The sequence below is a fragment of the Euprymna scolopes genome, chromosome 21, assembly GCF_053919585.1.
Source record: "Euprymna scolopes isolate OS-2025 chromosome 21, ASM5391958v1, whole genome shotgun sequence".
NCBI classification, from domain to species: domain Eukaryota; kingdom Metazoa; phylum Mollusca; class Cephalopoda; order Sepiida; family Sepiolidae; genus Euprymna; species Euprymna scolopes.
The window spans coordinates 58,717,291-58,735,687 of NC_136502.1; the positions used below are offsets into that span (position 1 = coordinate 58,717,291).

General features: G+C 31.1%; 1 protein-coding gene across 3 annotated transcripts in view; it reads right to left on the bottom strand.

Moving 5' to 3' along the window:
- Positions 1 to 3,875: 3,875 nt before the first annotated feature.
- The window catches only part of LOC145242398 (RPA-interacting protein A-like), a 94,383-nt gene continuing 79,861 nt past the window's right edge, over positions 3,876 to 18,397 (bottom strand). For all 3 annotated transcript variants that reach the window (XM_080105427.1, XM_080105426.1, XM_080105425.1), the window contains 3 exons: positions 12,123 to 12,186; positions 9,855 to 9,992; positions 3,876 to 4,198 (listed from right to left, as the gene is read on the bottom strand). In XM_080105427.1, the coding sequence (XP_079961553.1) occupies positions 4,169 to 4,198; positions 9,855 to 9,992; positions 12,123 to 12,186 (232 nt within the window). In that variant the 3' untranslated portion in view covers positions 3,876 to 4,168. The remainder of the gene's footprint in view (positions 4,199 to 9,854; positions 9,993 to 12,122; positions 12,187 to 18,397) is intronic.

Genomic DNA, 18,397 nt, shown 5'->3' on the forward strand with positions numbered 1-18,397 from the left:
TAATTTATTCTTCAGTAAATCTTCCACATATTGTTTCAGTAATTTTTTTCCTCTGCTGTTAATGGAATCTAAGATAAATGAACATATTTTGATAACTCTCACATTTTTAAAATCCAAGCATAAATCATTTGCATATTGTTTATAAAATTTGAGATAGTAGAAAATATTTTGATATTTCAGAATATCTCTCCTTCTCAAGAAACAAAGTAAACATTCTTTCCATTTACAAAAAAAAAAAAAAAAAAAAAAAAAAAAAAAAAAGGAATGTACCAAGAGGATGGTTGTTAATTAAAGGACATTATGCTCACAGAAAATATAGATTCAGTATAATATACAAAATATTTGCTTCCTGAACCTCCCTTGTTTCAATTCTTAGACAACATATATTTAGAAACCACAATTATGCATTCTGATGAATTGCCCAATTTCCAACACAAATCTCTGCTTTTGAACCTAGTTTATAATCTGTAATGTGCTAGGTGCAATAACTTCTACATAAGTAGCATGGTAAAACTATTGCACCATTGTATTAAAGAGCATGTGAATACTTGCATATGCTTTTTCCATGAACACATCCTCTCCTACAACAGAATATTCGAGTCCACATTCTGCCAGTCAGGAATATAAGTAACTTGCGAATTGCTGAAGCTATTCTTATTTTGAGACATCATATAATCCAATTCTCATTATACTAGCTCCTATCCTACATATAAAGCTCATCACTAACTAGAATTTATTAATAATCAGGCTATGATTCCCGGCATTGCCCAGAGGAATTTTTAAAATATTTTTAAATATCTTTAATGAATACGTTTAAATTAATTCGTTTACATGTAAACACAAAAAATACAAATTGAGCTTTATTTCCATGCCAATTCTTATTAGATTCTCATAAATTAATGAAATTGTATCCTTTTTTATTAAGTGTATTAGTAGGTATTTTCAATGCTTGCCATAGAATCGTTATTATTTTGTAGATGTTTTTAGGCATTGTTTATTAACAGATGTAGAAAAAGCGTAAAATATGAATAATGGAGGTAAAGTATAATAATTAGAAAACATAGAACTTTGAGAACAAACCTCCTATGTTTAAAACTGAACATTTCGGAAGAATAGAATGTAAATCTTAAAAATCATTTATTTTCCAGATGTTTTTTTCTTTATAGTTCAATAGATTATATATTAGAAGTATTTTTGTTTTTATAAACAATAATATTAAATTCATCTGCATTGTTTATTTATGAATTTATGGTTAACATAAAATAAATATTACCTCAGCATATACACTGAGGGAATGTAATATATTTTGTTCAGATTTCATTAAATGAAATGGGGGTTGGGCTTCACATACAAAACTAATTAGTCAAATTCTACCCCACACACACGCAATCAAAATGAAATATTAACAAAGCAGTATTAGAAAATGCTGAAACCAATGTTTATATTGTTTTCCATAAAGGAGATTGTACCCATAATACTGATATTTATCAGGAACAACTTGTAATATATACCCCCCAACCCATCTGAAATTCCCAGGCACTATTTTAAGAATAGATTCTTCTTTGGCTTCTTTTTCCAGAAACAAAAGTACTATCTGTTCTGATGCCATACTTAATCTATTGTATCCTAGGTTAATGAGGTAGAACTCCTTCTAAACTAAAGCAATGTATATTATTTTTGTTCCAACTCCTTTTAAGAGTTGGATGTTTCTCCACATTAGAATCCTTGTGTTATACGGTTAAAAATGACTATATTACCCAGCACCTCCCTAAAAAGTCCAAATCTACTTTTTATGGCTATTTTAGAAACTCATTCTTTAAATGGGGAGGGGGTCTTTGCCAAATAATTTGTACTTTCACCTAACAATGTGGCAAAAGTGGCAAAAAATTATGTCTACAAATGTTACAAAAGACAAATTGCTTTTCTACCTGTATATGCTGCACAATCATCTAATTAATGAAGACAACTACTGCTGAAAATGAATGCAACATGAAAATCCTATAACCCAAAAAAGGCAAATTTTGACCATCTTACCCAGTTGGCTAGCGTTAACATATATGGTGAAATATAAAAATTCTCTTTCAAATAAGAAACTCTTCCCTGATGCATTACATATGATGCTGAAATAATAACATTGATATAGGTAGCCATTGTTAAAATGGGAAGTGTGATCTTTTGTTAAATAATTTGTACTTTCACTCAACAAAATACAAAATAAGGGCAAAACAAAAAAGTTATTCCATAAAGAATAGAAAAAAACAAATAAATGTTACCAAAGGCAAGATAAGTTACTCTTCTACATACATGGATAACTGTTTTTAGTTTTAACTTATGCTAAAGTATTTTATTTCTTTAAAAAGATTTTGTGTAACTAACTCTAAATGAAAAAATGTCTACCTTAGAAGATTTCTTCCTATCATGTTTGTCTGGTTTTATATTTCTAACTATATAATAAACACAAATATCATAAAAAACTTAATTCAAAATGTAATTCCTGTTAAGGAAAGAAAGTAACACCCTGCATTATCTGTATAAACACAGTCTGTACTTTCATCTAACAATGTACAAAACATAAATCCCAAATGAAAATAAATTAAATGGAAAACTTTATCCCCCAAAATGTAACCTCCATATTTCCTATTTTAGTCTCATAACATAATGAAATTATATTCAGGTATTTTTTTGTTTTGTTTTAAATTGTTCAGTGCTATTGTTGTGTTCAAAGTGACAAATTTAACTTGAAAATCCTAACAAAGAAAAGAAAGTACTATGTTCCATTATCTATAAATACTATTTCAACATATGTCTGGCAGAATGAAATTGATTGACTGACCAAGCCTCTCACAAATATACTTGGATAAAAGCATATCAAGAAATGAAACAAGGAGAGATGAGTTTGCTTTGTTTGTATTATAGCATATTAATCACTTTAATGTCATGTAATGCCAAACCAACATTTGCTGCTTACGCAGAATAGGGACTACATTATCGTTGGCATATTTCATGCAGCTTATGTAAAACACCGGAAGGCGTCGACACATTTAGCCAATGAAATTACAGCAGCTGGCAATCGGCAAATGGTATCTTTTGTTTATTAAATTGTTATGATGGTGCTATAGGATAGTTAAAAAGTTCCTACCCACCCTATATTAAGAATGGCTTTCTAAATAACTTTTATAATATTTCAGCATGATTCATAAACTGCACAAGCACATGTTTTCTTTAAAATTATCATATGATGACTTTTTCCCTTAATTTTTAACTATTTGCTAGCATTTTAAATATTTGCAATTGGTTTAAGTAAAAAACAAAAGTTTTTCCTCAGGACCTTCCAGTGGTTTACATAACCTGCCCAGAATATGCCAATAATGCGATCTCTATTCTGCATAAGTACCCAACATTTATTATCAATGATTAATTATACAATTAGTTGAATGCATATTTTTTATCCATACCTGCCTGGTACAGCATCCACTGTGGGCAGATTGATGGTTTCCTTAAAAGAAGAAAGTTTCCAGGGTATATTAAATTCACAAGCGGTTCTAAGTCACATGTATATCCTGGTCAAAAGAGATAATGTCAGTTTTTGCAGGAAGGTATCACCATCCTTCCATATTCAGCAATAATTATTTTTAAATGGTTACCCATTTAGTACTAACCTTGCTTAATCTTGGTGATCTAAAAAAAAAAACAGTATGTCAACCTGCCATACAAGAGTGGGGAGGGATTTTAAATCCGTATCCTTCCTCAATAAAATTTGTGTGCAATTAAATACAAAAGTTCTGAGTAAATTTCAACTCAACATCAGCTATTCCAGAGTCCAAAGTATTATACATTAAATAAATTCCATAGAAAAAAGGTCAAACACATAAAAAAACATTTTAATCATTTTAATTTTTATTACATAAAATGCATTGCACTGATTTTTAATATACATTTATATACAGTTTTACTTTTAATGAGATGTACAATAAAATACATGGAGGGCTTTAAGTGTGAAAGGGGAAAACACTTGAAGAAAAAAGAAAGAAAAAAAAGACAACCAATATGCATTTAAAAAAAAAAAGAAAAAAAAAAGGGAATTAAGTATTGCAGACTTGAATTTTGTGGCAGTGTTTTCAAAACGATTAAGTCTGGACTGACTTTTTGACAAGAATAGATGTCAGAATTAAATAATCACATGCATCATATCACAGTCCTGTAAAGAAAAGAAAAGAAAGAAAAATAAAATTCAGAAAATATATATTAGTTTGTTCAGAAAATACTGCTGTCTTTTTCTTATAGTGAGCATATTATTTAATAGAAACACCAAATATACTTTATTCTTAATTTCAGCTTTATTTTGAGGAAATTAATCTTAATAATAACAGTACACATACGTTCATATGTCTGATCTGGTGCAACCGGATCAGGCTGTTTGAAGTTATTTGGTTCTTGACTGAAAATGCACTAACTATTGATGTTATTTTTTTTCCCCTTTCTCATTGCAAACCTAATTATGTTCTGCAAAGCCAAAAACAAAAATTTCCTCAACAAAACACACAAACCAAATACCATGAATAAATATTTGAAGATATAAAGAAATTAGAGTATAAAAACTTTTACCAAAATAACTAGATTCTGCATTAAATAACCCAAAGAAGGTAGATATGCCATGAAACAAAACAACCAAACCACAGATGCGCCAAACTCGCTTTAAAAATCACTTATGCCAAGGTTAACTTCATGAGCAAAGATGAAAGGCTTAATCCCAATAATATCTGATAACAACAAAAAAAGGAAATATTTTCCACTTTTAATATAGAAACAAACCTATTATTATTATTATTAACATTATTATGATTAAAACAGAAGAAAAGAAAAAAGAATTTTGTCTCTTTGTTATTGATTAGTTTTGTCTTCTTTCCTTATTGAGAGAGAAAAAGAGTTTTGTCTTCTTTTTCTTATTGATTAGTTTTGTTTCAATGATTTTAAGGAGTGAATAGGAATAAATTGCAAGCAGTATTTAATTTTCCAATCCTTTGGTAATTACTACAGCATTACATGAAATGATAAACACATTAAAGTTTTCTATATTTATAAATAACATCAAACGAATTTTTTGGCAACAAACAAATATCATCAGATCTGCCAAATCGATATTTCATTGTGGCTGGTGAGTAAAGTATAATTTTTTTAATCCATATTATTCACATAATGAAAATGAAATATTTTCATTGAATGCATATTTTATCCAGACAGATAATTCTTTCAATGGACTAAACTGTAAGCGATTCACTGGAATTGCAATTACTGGAAAAGCAACATATATGATCAGCCAATGATTTCACTCCATTTCTTATAAATGCGGAATTTTGCAAATGGCAGCCACAACAGAATGTCTACATATGTACTTATTCAAACATTATGCATCATTTAAAACTTACTTTATTTCCATTAATTATTATATTACAGATAATAAGTACTACTAGCAGTAATTGTATGCCGGAATTGCCCGGGAATAGTTACTATCCCTTCAAATATTATCCTTAAAATACTACTATACTATACTGAATGATTGTACCAAACTTAGTTCTTACATAATAATGCACAAAAAAACAAACTAAAACTAATCAAATGCATGATAACCATTGTTGCTACTCCAATTATTATCTCTAACAAGAAGCTTCCAAACTATAGTGTAATAGCTGTGAAAGTTACTTCTGTTGTTTAGATGTATGAAAAATTATATATGTTTTTGCTAAGCTATTCCTTTTTTTTATTTATTTATTTTTTTAATTCAGTTATTGTTTTGTTTTTTTAATATAACTCATATTTAAGTTTACAAATGATTTTATTTTGTCGACAAATGCTTAGATGTTTTTTTTAGGGGGTGGGGGTAATCCGGGGTTGAGACTACTATATAACTATTTTTTTTTAATTAAATAATTTTATTATCAGCATACTCTATATAAAATATATAAAAAGCAATTAAAAATAAAAAAATTGTGAAACTGTTTAATAATAATAAAAAGTATACTGTTCTGTTTTATTATCAAAATAGCAACTATTAAAAAAAATTGTTTTTTGAGACAATACATAAGGGAAACCCCTAATAAGTCTTAAGGATGGAATAAAGTTTACTAAAAAAAAGATACAAGGTGGCCAGAGTAGTAATCACTAGATTGAGCTAGTAAGTATGGCAAGATGTTGGTCATTCTTGTTCCTTTAATATAAATTCAATATCAGAGAATTCCATTGTTATTATTATGGTATTATTTGACAATATTTTGTATAGAGTTTCCTCAAAATATGATGTCAGTTCTTACCTCATTAAAGGCAAAAGTTTATTTGAACAAAAAAAATGTTTAAAATCAAAATAAATATTAAGTACAAACGTATATAAAAATAAATTAACTAATAAAAAACAAAAAAATAATAAAAATGGAATATTTTCAGCACAACTAAAATATTAACATTCATAAATATGTAATTGACAAGAACTATATGAAAAAAAAAAAGATTTTACACTGGCCTTTATGCACTAATACATTAAAAATAATTCACTTGTTAAGAATTCAATAATCAAAACACTAAATACTAGATATAATATAAAAATTCTGATGACAAAATGGTAATGATACTTTGGCAAGAATTCCAACATGTTTTTTGATAAATATAGAAAACTTTAGTCCATTAATCATTTCATATATATATATATATATATATATAACTCAAAGCTTGGGTGTTGAAACCGTTCATCCACTTTATGACTTCCAAAATTCTGTGCATGCATAAATAAATAAAAACAAAGCCATAAAAACTTTGTTTTTTTTTAAATCAACAATTTACAGAATGTTTTCTTTCTTATTTTATTTATTTAAAATAGATTTGTACATTTTATTTTTCTACATTCCTAATATAAAGAAAACGAATACAAATAAATGAATAAAACAGAAAATATTTTTTAAAAATTGGTTTGCATTACAAATATTTAAAAAAAAAAAAAAAAACACGGGCAAGATTGGAGATTGAGTGGCAAAATACTCTCGATCCGTGTATCACATAAACGAAACCAAATTCCTGTAATCACTTATGTTACTATGTAAACAATAATATCGGTATTTAATAGGTTAAGTTTTAAATAAGCAGAACTTCTTTTTCAAAAATAAATATAAACATAACTTTTCTTAAAAATAATAAACACTTTTTCTTTATTTCACAACAATATATACAGAACTTTTTAAATTTTAAACAATATAAATAAAACTTTTTATAATTTTAGATATAAACCTTTTTTGGTCCCCTGACAAAAGGAGGGTGGACCTATAAATTCACTCTAATCCGTTCGTTTGTCCACTTTTCTCAATAACTATGCCTTGGAACTTTTGGAAATTTTGCACAAACATTAAACACGATAACCTTGCCTGATAAATATGATAAAAGTAACAGAACGGATTTTCCGGGAAAACTCCGGTTGTCTCCCTAAGGGTGTCTTTCGGGTTAAAATGGCTAAAATTGATACTTTTGTGCTTATTAAAAAAAATTGATGACTTGGATTTTTATAAAACTTTCCGAAAAGTTGTAACTGAGTTCTATATAATTTTGTTTGTCTATACTTTGCGATAACTCTTGGGTGTGCTCCAAGGGCTCTTTTAGGGCTAATAAAAACACTCCATTTTTGGGAATATTTTACCATATTCTTCCAAAATTTTCTGTGTATATCTATTTAGCAGTTTTGCATGGTGTTAAACTCAAATTTAAATATGTTAAGGCCTTGAGGATTTGCGGGGCTAAATGGAGAGTGGGGGTGGGGGATAAATGATGGATAGTGATTTGTTTTTTTTGCATGGTGCAGAACTCAAATTTACATATGTTAAGGCCTAAAACTGCACCATTTGTTCATCTTCATCAGGATTTGACGTCCCCTGGGGACTTTGGAGGATAAAGGAGGGGAACAAATGCTGAACTTAGTCACTATTTTTTATGCCTTGTTCATTGTGCGCTCACGGGGGACCATGCATGCTTCATTTGTTATTTTTAATTTCAAACAATATAAATAGAACTTTTTATAATTTTAAACAATATAAACCTTTTTTATTTTTAATTTTGAATAATATACATAAAACTTATTCTTAAACAAATATTGTTCACAAATGCTTTTAATTATACGGGAAAAGACTTTGCATTCCAAAACTTTTTGTTTCCAACTTCTCTCTCTCTTTTTTTTTTACAATAGGACCATGTATAAGGATTATTTGATACTGGAGATATTTATAATCGTACCCTATTTCCAAAAGAGGGGAGTATAACACACGAGAAATATTTACCATTGATATGTATGTGATATAAATATAAAAAAGGAATAATATAAAGAAATTTAAAACAATAGAATTCGCAATTTTTGAGAGATGTTAATGTTTTGGTTACTGAGACATTGAGACAATTATTCTCATCTTGTGTGTTATTGGCACAACGTTTCGCTCGTAACTTACGACCTTCCTCAGGTGTTAAATTCATGTTTCCTTTTCTCTACTAACTAAAATATTTTTTTAAGTCTTTTAGATGACTCGATTTCACGGAATACCTATGCTAATTGTCAATATTAGTGAAAAAAATGTTTTTATGAAACAACGAATAGACATCCCACACATATTTTCGTTTTTTTAGAAATACAATGCAAGGGCGACAACTCCAAAGGAAGAAGGTTTTGTTTTTTTTAGTAAAATTACCTCCCTTGGGTTGGGCATATTTTTTTCCCCTTATTTTTCTCCTATGAAGTTTTTTTTTTTTACATGGAGGTCACTACTTATCAAGGCTCGGAGGCCACTCAGGGATAAGGGTTATTGCGTGTACAGTAATCAATGAGATAGTATTGTAGTAATCATTAGTATTGGAGATTTGATAGAGTGTCTTACTTAGGAGGGCGGTTAGTGTATAAGGTATATATAGTGTATAAGACTTATTTAATACTGGAGATATTAATAATTGTACCCTATGTTAATCATTTCTATAATAATTTTTAAACACCTACAGATACTAGCGTTTCATGATTATCACCAGTCGAGAGATTTGAACCTGGCTACGAAGCCATCTCTAACTCCATTAGCAAGGAACAAACCTACACGGTCAATTTTAACGGTAGGAGATATTGTTGAAATTTAAACATTTATTTTTAAATGTGGAAACGTTCAACCAGAGTGATCTAATGATTATAACATAGGATGAAACTAGATGAAAATTTGAAGGCTTTTTGAAGATTATAATACTATTCTATGGTTAATATTTTATTTTTATATATTGGTGAAAAAAAAAAAACTATTTTCAAACCAATAAAATATGCCCAAATTTACCTACATTTGTATATATAGTGTCCTGGCAGGCCAGCTTCAGTTTTGCTGTTTAGGAATGAATTTTACTTAGGGTTTTTTTTGCTTTGTTGTCTCTCGAATGGCCTTGCCAGGCCACTAATATAATAATATGTAATTTTTGCCAGGTCACTAATATAATAATATGTAATTTTTTTCCATTTTTTTTTTTTAAATCAATGAAAGGCAAAAGTCACTAAGTTTGCTACTGGAAATAGAAGAAATTATATTGTGCATAAATTATTTCTTTACATATTTTATGATACTGATAATCAAGGAAACTCCAGTCTTTTCATGGGAGTGTATTGTTATTATGCTAAATCTTAACAGTCATCTCCCTCACCAAAGTTGTCCACCTATATGGGATCATAGTATAATTGACGATGCATCTACATATAAAAAGGACATTTTTTTAAAAACTTATTTACGATTACAAAATATTTTAATTATTCAAATCATATGGTATGTGTTCATATGTAAAAGAAAAAAAAAAGATTTTCTTGTTACCTTACAAGTCATGAAGAGATTGGTGGTCCCCAGTACGCACAAGGTGGAGAATTCTGGTTCCGAGTGACATGTATAATTATGCAATTCCAAGCCATCTTCTAACATCTGTTTCACATTGGTCAAACTTAGAGCATCCTGCTGTGAATGAGAGAAAAAAAAAAATAAAATCATAGAATCTCACTGCATTATAAAACAATATAAAAATAAGTTTTATTTTCCTTTCCTTTAAAACGTTACTTATTACATGATAGGAATCTATCCAACACATATTGTCCAATTTTTGATCTTGAAGCGTTTGTTTATTTTTTATCTCTTTACATCAAGTGGCTTCATGATTTGTGTGAAGCAATTTCTATGGAGAGAAAAAGAAAAAGTATGCTATAAAGATTCCAAAGTTTGAAAAAATACACATGAAGAAATTTGAGCTGTGAAAATAACAACCAAATAATCCATGTTTGTTCTTTATCGGATTGAATTAGCTTCTTCTCGGGCTTCCACTATATCCTGAGTCATGACAACCTGTGCACAGCAAGGTTGCACGAGATGGTTAACCAATCACAATTCCATTGTCAAAGCTCGATCACCTGTGGACCTGAGAGCTCAACTAAGTCCTCCCTGATACGCTATTGCTACCCTGGCAGAAATAGAAGGAAGATTACATGGTGAATTAATTCCTTCTTGGGGAGACGAGCAGCATGCCCAAATTATGAAAGGTATCACTGCAAAAAAACGGATGGCAGAGACTTCAGTTTAACATGTTGGCAGATAACAGCAGTTGGGAAATGATCAGTGCACTGGAATGTGGTGGAGGAAGTCATTGTCAAAGACTTCCAACTTCTGCTGATCAACCACCCTCACTGATTATAATCTGACAAAAGAGGTTCTGATGAAAATTCCAAGAAATGGCTGAAGTTACTCTGGTCTAGCTGTCTGTGCAGCATTTGCAAGTGTTACAACTGAGTACTCTTTCCTCAAATAAATTTGGAAGATACTTCCTATGACAGGAACTAACACAAAATAATACATTAGGTAATAACTAAAAAAATTTGAAGCAAAAAATTATTTATATATTATCAAAATGCAAAAGGATTCTAATAGTTTATGACAAAATGTGGGGTGGAGTTACTGGAAAGAAGCAGCAAACACATGTTATGTTTGAGAGAAAAGCTTACTATTAATTAAAAACCAGTTCAGTCCAAAATAATGGAGAAAAAAATGATGCATTTTTCTAAAAAATATCAATAAAGCATTGCGGAGGGGAGAGGATTTTGATATCCCAAAGTTTATTTGCATTCAAACAATGAACTATTTACATTACTTGTTTGTCTTGGATATTGTTTTAATGTAATTTATTTTGGAGTGTGATTGAAGCCAAGTAAAAAAATGTACTGCCCTGTATAGGCATTGAATTTCTATTTATTATTAACACTTGCCATATTATTGACACTTTCATCTTATAAAACAAAAAATTAATTACTTTATGAACATTCGAATTTTGCAAGGAATTTGGAAGCCTTTAGACTGTTGAATAGAAAGTCATTTAAACAGACTTAAAAATTCTTAGCAAATTCTCATACATCAATAGAATCAAAATTGTGGAAATTATTCATACCCAATAATCTTATAGAGATTCAAACAACATTACAAAAATTGATTATAAATTTTTAAACAGTTTGGTTCAATTAATAATGTAATGATCCAACCATATAATTAAAGTTAACTTTGCAAATTATATTCAATATTAATTTGTTATAAAAAACGGTACTCATGCACTTATTGATCCATGCTGAAATAATAACATTATTTAACAAGCTATTCTTAACATGGGGAGGGTGTTTTGTATCTATTTTGTACTTTAACCTTACAATTGAATAAAAAAACATAAAACTTTAATTAAACTTGGAAATACGATTTAAATAATAGCGCAGATCAGTAAGTGCATTAGCACCTAACCCCCCCCCCCAAAAAAAAACAATCAGTTGAAAAATGAAAAAAATGAAAGTAAACAGAGTACAGCTACAATGATGATAAATATTCTGCATTGTTCATGGTCATAAACTAATTTACAGAGAGATTTCAGCTAAAAAATGAAATCAAAGTTCATAACAAACATGGTTCACACGTAAAGTACAGATAAAACCACTAAGGAACTCATAAAAAATAGAATTAAAATTTTTACTTTCTCTTTAAGAAGGATTTTACTTATGATAAAAAAATTCTACCCTAGTGGTAGAATTATAGCACAATTGCAAAACATAAATGTCTTACCTCTGTATTTATCCGGATACCACATTTGCAGAAAATAACACCTTTGTTTTCATGTAGAGGACTTCTACAAAAAGAAAAAATTGAGAGTTTATAAAAAGAACTCATAAATGTTCATTTTATTAGTTTGTTTGTTTGTTTAACCAGCATGTCAACCTTCTTTGGGTCATTTAATGCTGTATATAAGATTTAAATTTTTGATACTTTCAGAATCGCTGGGTATATTCGGCCAATGTTTTGGTGTAGTTTGTTATTTGATGGTTTTTATATTTTATGGTAAAGATTTGCTTGTTTTAAGAAATTTAGAATGGTTTTAGGATTTTCTTTATCAAAGAGTTCTTTTAAGCTTGTGGTCTTGTAGTAGTGTTGACAAATTTGTGTGAGATCATAGCAGTCAAGTAAAAAGTGTTTCACTGTATAAGGTTCATTTGGGAGGTTCTTCACTTTTTAGTAAGTGGAAGTGAGTTATGTAGGTGTGTCCTATCCGGATACGTGATAAGACTACTTCTTCACGTGATTTCCTGGTATCTAGGTTCTTTTTACATATAGGGGTAATTTGGAAGAATTTTTTGTCTTGGTAATTGTTCCAATTTACTTGCCATTTCTTTGTGATAAAAATGTTTATTGAATGTTTGTAATCCGTATATGGGACCCTTATGTCGTTTATTCATAGTTTTAAGGAATTTTTGGCCGCCATGTCAGCTTTATCATTTCCGCAGAAACCGTAGTGACTGGGAATCCAACAAAAGAAGGTCTTGTGTTGCATGATAGAATGGATCTTTTGTAATAGTTTGAGGAGTAGGGGATTGTTTAATTTTTTATTTTTTATTGCTTCTAATACTGATAAGGAGTCTACAAATATTATAAATTTTTTAGAGTTTTGGTTGATGATAATATCTAGAGCCAAGTTTATGGCTGTAATTTCTGCACTATACTTAGTTATTTGCTAACTTTTTCTGCTGAATAGTGTTTTCTGAAATTGTGGCACATCCCACTTTGTTTTGATCTTTGGAACCATCCGTGTAAATGTGTGTCCAATTTGGGTAAGAATCCAGAATGTTTAGTTTTTCTCTATAGTCTGCAGAGTGAGTATTGGATTTAGGATATATTGTCAGGTCTAGTATGACTTTAGGTTGATTAAACAACCAGGGAGATTTTCCTCGTGGATGCTGGTTTGATCTATTGAGTTGTCTGTAAGTGGTTTTCTTGTTTCTTCCATGTAGAGACCAAAGGGTTTAATTGCATTTTCTTTTTTTTTTTTGAATAGATGTGTGTAGTTTGAGATTGAAAGTGTATTGATAGGCAGAATTTTCGGGGTTTGATTTTAGTTTTAGATAATATTGTAAGCCTAATTTTTCACGTCTCAATTTTAGTGGAGGTTCATAGGCTTAAGCATATAAGCTTTCTATCAGGGAGGTTTTGAATGCGCCCAGGGCAAGTCTTAATAGTTGTAGAGTCTTGAAACATTTTTGTTCTAAATATTGTAAGTGAGGGATGAAGGAGAGTTTTTTTATCAAAAATAAGTCCTAAAAATTTATGTTGATCAGCTATTTCGATTTTTGATCCTTTTAGATTGAGAGTAAGGTCATTGTGTATTTTTCTATGATTACAGGAATGGACGACTTTAGTTTTGGTTGTTGAAAATTTAAAGCCATTTTCTGTCGTCCATTGTGTTAGTTTGTTTATGCACATTTGTAGTTGGCGTTCTGAAGTATGAATACTTTTGGATCTATCGTCATCCACATATAGCCATTTATCTCACTGTTTAGACAATTTACAATATTATTAATTAAATAGCGTAACTGATAAAATACATCTTTGTGGGACTCCTTCTTCCTGTATTTTTGTGTCTGATAGGGCGGGTCAGATTCTTACTTTAAAACTTCTATCAGATAGAAAATCATTTATCAGCATGGGTAGTCTGCCCTTTAATCCAAGGTTGTAAAGATCTTTTATTATACCCTGTCACCATGTATCATATGCCTTTTCTAAATCAAAAAAGATAGCTATTGCATGTTCTTTTTTAATAAATGCTTCTTTGATAAAGGTCTCCAATCGGACTATGTTTCCATTGTTCCTCTTTTGTTTCTGAAAGCACTTTGTAGGTTGGTAATTGAGTCGTGGTTTCCAGATACCAATTCAGTCGTTTATTTATCATTCTTTCAAATGTTTTGCCGAGACAACTTGTCAATGCAATTGGTCTGAAATTTTGTGGATCTGAATTGTCTTTCTCTGGTTTAGGGATGGGGATCACGATAGCATGTTTCCAGCTATTGGGTAGTTTTCCCTTGAACCATATTTTGTTGAACGTGTTTAAAAGATGTGTTATTGATTTGGAAGGAAGTTGTTTCAGAAACTCATAATGTATCTCATCCGCCCCAGTGTGCTTCGTTTATGGCTTTTAAGAGTTCATTTTTAGTAAAAGGATAGTTGTATTCTTCTTTGTTGTTTGAGTTGAAATTTAATTTATTTATCTTTTTTTCTGTATCTTGTTTTATCTTTTGGAAGGATTAACTGTAATTTTTGCTGGAGGAATTGTTTTGAAAGGTTTCAGCAAGAAGATTCGCAATATTTTTTGTCTGTTATTTTAATGCTGTTTTGTAGGAGATGATTTAGAGGGAAGGGTGAGTTTTTGGCCGAAATTTTCCTTACCATGTTCCATACTTGTTTGGGGTTTGTATTTGAGTTTATTTTATTTATATAATCTTTCCATGATGTTCCTTTTGCTTCTCTAATAACTTTAGGAGCCACTGCTCTTTTTTGCTTAAAAAGGTTTAAATTGTACTTTGTTGGTTGGGAGCTGAATTTTCGTAATGCAGCTTTACATTGGCAAATTGCTTTTTGGCATTCGCTGTTAAACCAGGGTCTTTGTTGTTTGTTTGTTCTGCTACTTTTAGGTATACATTCATGTGCAATGGCTAGAAAAGTTTTAGAGAAGTATTCTATGAATTTATTTGGGTTTTCCTCCTCTGAGAGTTTTTGCTGGCATTTTTTTTTATATTCCTACCAATTTGCTTTTTTTATTTTCCATTGAGAGAGATGGGGTTTTGTTTCTTTTAGATTTGTTAAAATCACTGGAAAATGGTTGCTACTCCATGAATCTTCTAGAACCTTCCAGTTATAGTCCATGAGGATAGTAGGGTTACACAAAGATAAATCTAATGCCGAGTAGGTGCCTGAAGTAGGATGAAGGTATGTGTTAGATTTATTGTTTAATATACACAAGTCATTGTTGTCAATAATTTTTTCAAGATTCTTCCCTTTCTTATCCGAGTATGCAGATCCCCATATATCGTTGTGACTATTGAAATCACCTAACAGTAAAAAGGGTTTGGGTAACTGATTTATTTTGTTCAGCTCTGTTTTGTTTATTGGATCCTGGTGTGGGATGTAGATAGTGCAGATATTTATAGTTCTGTGTAGTGTGGCTGCTGCAGCAATGGCTTTAATATTGGTTTTTAGATATATTTTGCTTTGTGGTATATTATTTCTAATAATAATAATAATCTCCTTCAGAGGCTCTCTGTTGGGTATTGTGGATGTGATTGTATTGTTCGTAGTTTTTTTATATTTATTTTGTCTTCAGCTTTTAAAAAGGTTTCTTGGAGACATATGATGGCTGGTTGATGGTTTGTTATAAGAAGTAATAAGTCATTTATGTTGGGGTTTAGGCCCCGGAAGTTCCATTGGATGATTTTTTGGGTCATGGTTAGATTTTATGTATTTGTTTTTAACTTTTGTTAGTCGTTGGTGTCTGATCTTCTGTGTTCATTTCCTCAAATCTGTTTTAGATTGAATCTCTTGGTCTGGAAGATGAACGTGGTCTGTTTATTTTGGTTTTAGCTTCTTTGTTGGTTGGTGGTTTGTTTTCTTTTCCTTCATGAGATTTTTTAGGTTAATTTTAATTTCTTCCAAGGAGCACAGTGATAGTTCTGAACTCCTGATTACTCCTTTATTCATTCAGCGTTTTGTGGGGATAGATTTTTACTTTTTGGTTGTTAAAAAGTCCCCATTTAAAGATTTCTGTGATATGTTCTTGGCTTTCTACTTCCACTAGTAGTGTGCTGTTATTTAGTTTTTTGACCATTTTTGATTTGATACTTGAGAAAATTTTCTCTATTTTGAAGGGAGACACTTTTGTTTTCGGTTCTCCTTCGGTTGCTTCAATTATGAAATAAGGTAGATTTTGAACGAGATTTTGGTTTTGTGATTCTGTTTCTGAATCTGAACTAGATTTGTCTGAAACTTCACAATGGTTTCTTTTTGAGGCTTTTTATTTGCCATTTAAATATTTTGAATTTTTCATTTCTTCTGCTCTCCACCCACCTCAGAGCCCTATTTGGGAAGTGTTGGGGGGGGGGGACCATTCGCCCCAACACAAGAAGGATACAGGAGAAGTATACTCTTCCTGCTGATGGACTCAAGCACCCGTGTTTCCTTCATCCTTTCTAATGGCATCATTTCTAGAAAAGATTATTAGTTTTCCAGCCATGTTTTATCCATTCTTCAGCAAGTTGATTGAACCTCCAGCCATCGCTTACTAAATCAGTTTATTGCCTAATGTGGGGAGCGTGCGCATATTTTCTTTAGTGTTTGTCTGATTTAGTGCTAGTCATGACCAATCAATTGATTGGATTGGGCCTATCCAACCGCCTGTCTTAACTCAAGGGCCAAAGTGGCGTGTTGCACCTCATGTCCTAATAGGACCTCGAACATAATCTGTTCAACCACCAGGATCCCATCCTTAGGAATTACGGACTGCAACCCGCGGTCAACAGGTGACCCCATTGAGAGACTTTTACTCTCTGCAGGGGGGCAATCGGTGTATTCTATTGCCCCACCGACAGGGTCGGTTGTGAAGTAGGGGAAGAAAAAAAAGGGGGAGGGAAGGGAAGGGGATTGTTGTTTTTGTAGAACATAATTAAGTTTTACAAAAGAGAACAGAAAAACAAAAAGGAACAGCAATGTAGGTGCATTTCGTTTCAGGAAGCCAATAGACAGCCTGATCTGGTAGCACCAGTTTATTAATTTGTCTTAGAGGAAGATTACATCTGAACAATATTGGAAAATGTGTCCAGAACAAGAGATTTTGTTGATTTGGTTATATTAAAAGAATGAATAAGAATGCTTTGGCTATATGTCGACCAGCTGAGGTAGCAAGGTCAGTTCAGAGTGAAAGGCCAAGTAAAATATGACAGGGAATGATAAGGATGCATTTGGAAGAAAGGCAGACAAAGATGTGGACAGTGATCAATTAGTTTGGAAGTCAAATTTTAATTCAAATTTTTTTGTCCATGCCAGCATGTAAAACAAAACATTAAACTGAATACGATATTGATGTTCTTTTAAGATTCATTAGAGTAATGTTGAAATGATTATAATAACATTCATACTTTTGTAATGATATCTAAAGGTTTTTTTTTGGAGGGGGGGGGTTACACAGTGATCACTTATCAAGGCCCAGAAGCCACTCAGGGATAAGGATTATTGCAAGTACATTATGTTAGTGTGGAGATTTGAAGTGTTTATTTAAGGGGGCGGTTCATTAGGAATTTGTTAACGTTGGACTTGAACACATCCAAGTTGTAGGCCAGTGGGAAGCAGGCAGATGGAACAGAGTTCCACAGGCATGCAGTTTTAAGAAAGAAGCTTTGTTCATGGAATCCACGTTTTGATTTAGGCACAGATAAAGAGTGGGGGAAATTTTTCACAGTGGATTCAGCTAAATGGGTGTTTTTCGTGAAAGATTGGCGAGGGGGACCAGAGATTGGAGTTCAGACGAGCACCTGCCATGGAAATACCGATAAAACAAGGATAGGCTCGCAACGTTTCTTCTGTGGGAGAGAGGTTGCAGGGTAGAGTAAAGGGCATCCCCCACTAAGCCACGAAGTCTATTTTGTACTCTGTCAAGGCAGAATAGGCTGTTTTTAGCAGCTCCTAATAAGAATGAATAATTTGAATGGCCAGCATAGCAATATAAATGTGTTCATCATAATAAATGAACAATACAAAAGTTAGTTACAAGTAAGGTAACTGACTTGTAATGTATATGGGGAATGGCCTATCTTTACTCTTACTACAATCATACATTCAAACTATCCACATTGTTTTTGATATAATATTCTGGATAGTTCATTGTATAAAAAAGTGCTTTCTGTATAACACATGCATAGGCAAGTATAAAGATAATTATATATAATTATAAATATTAATTATTTTTATACCTACAGGTATTAATATTTCATGCTTTTGCAAGAATCAGTGCAGGAAGTGATAAT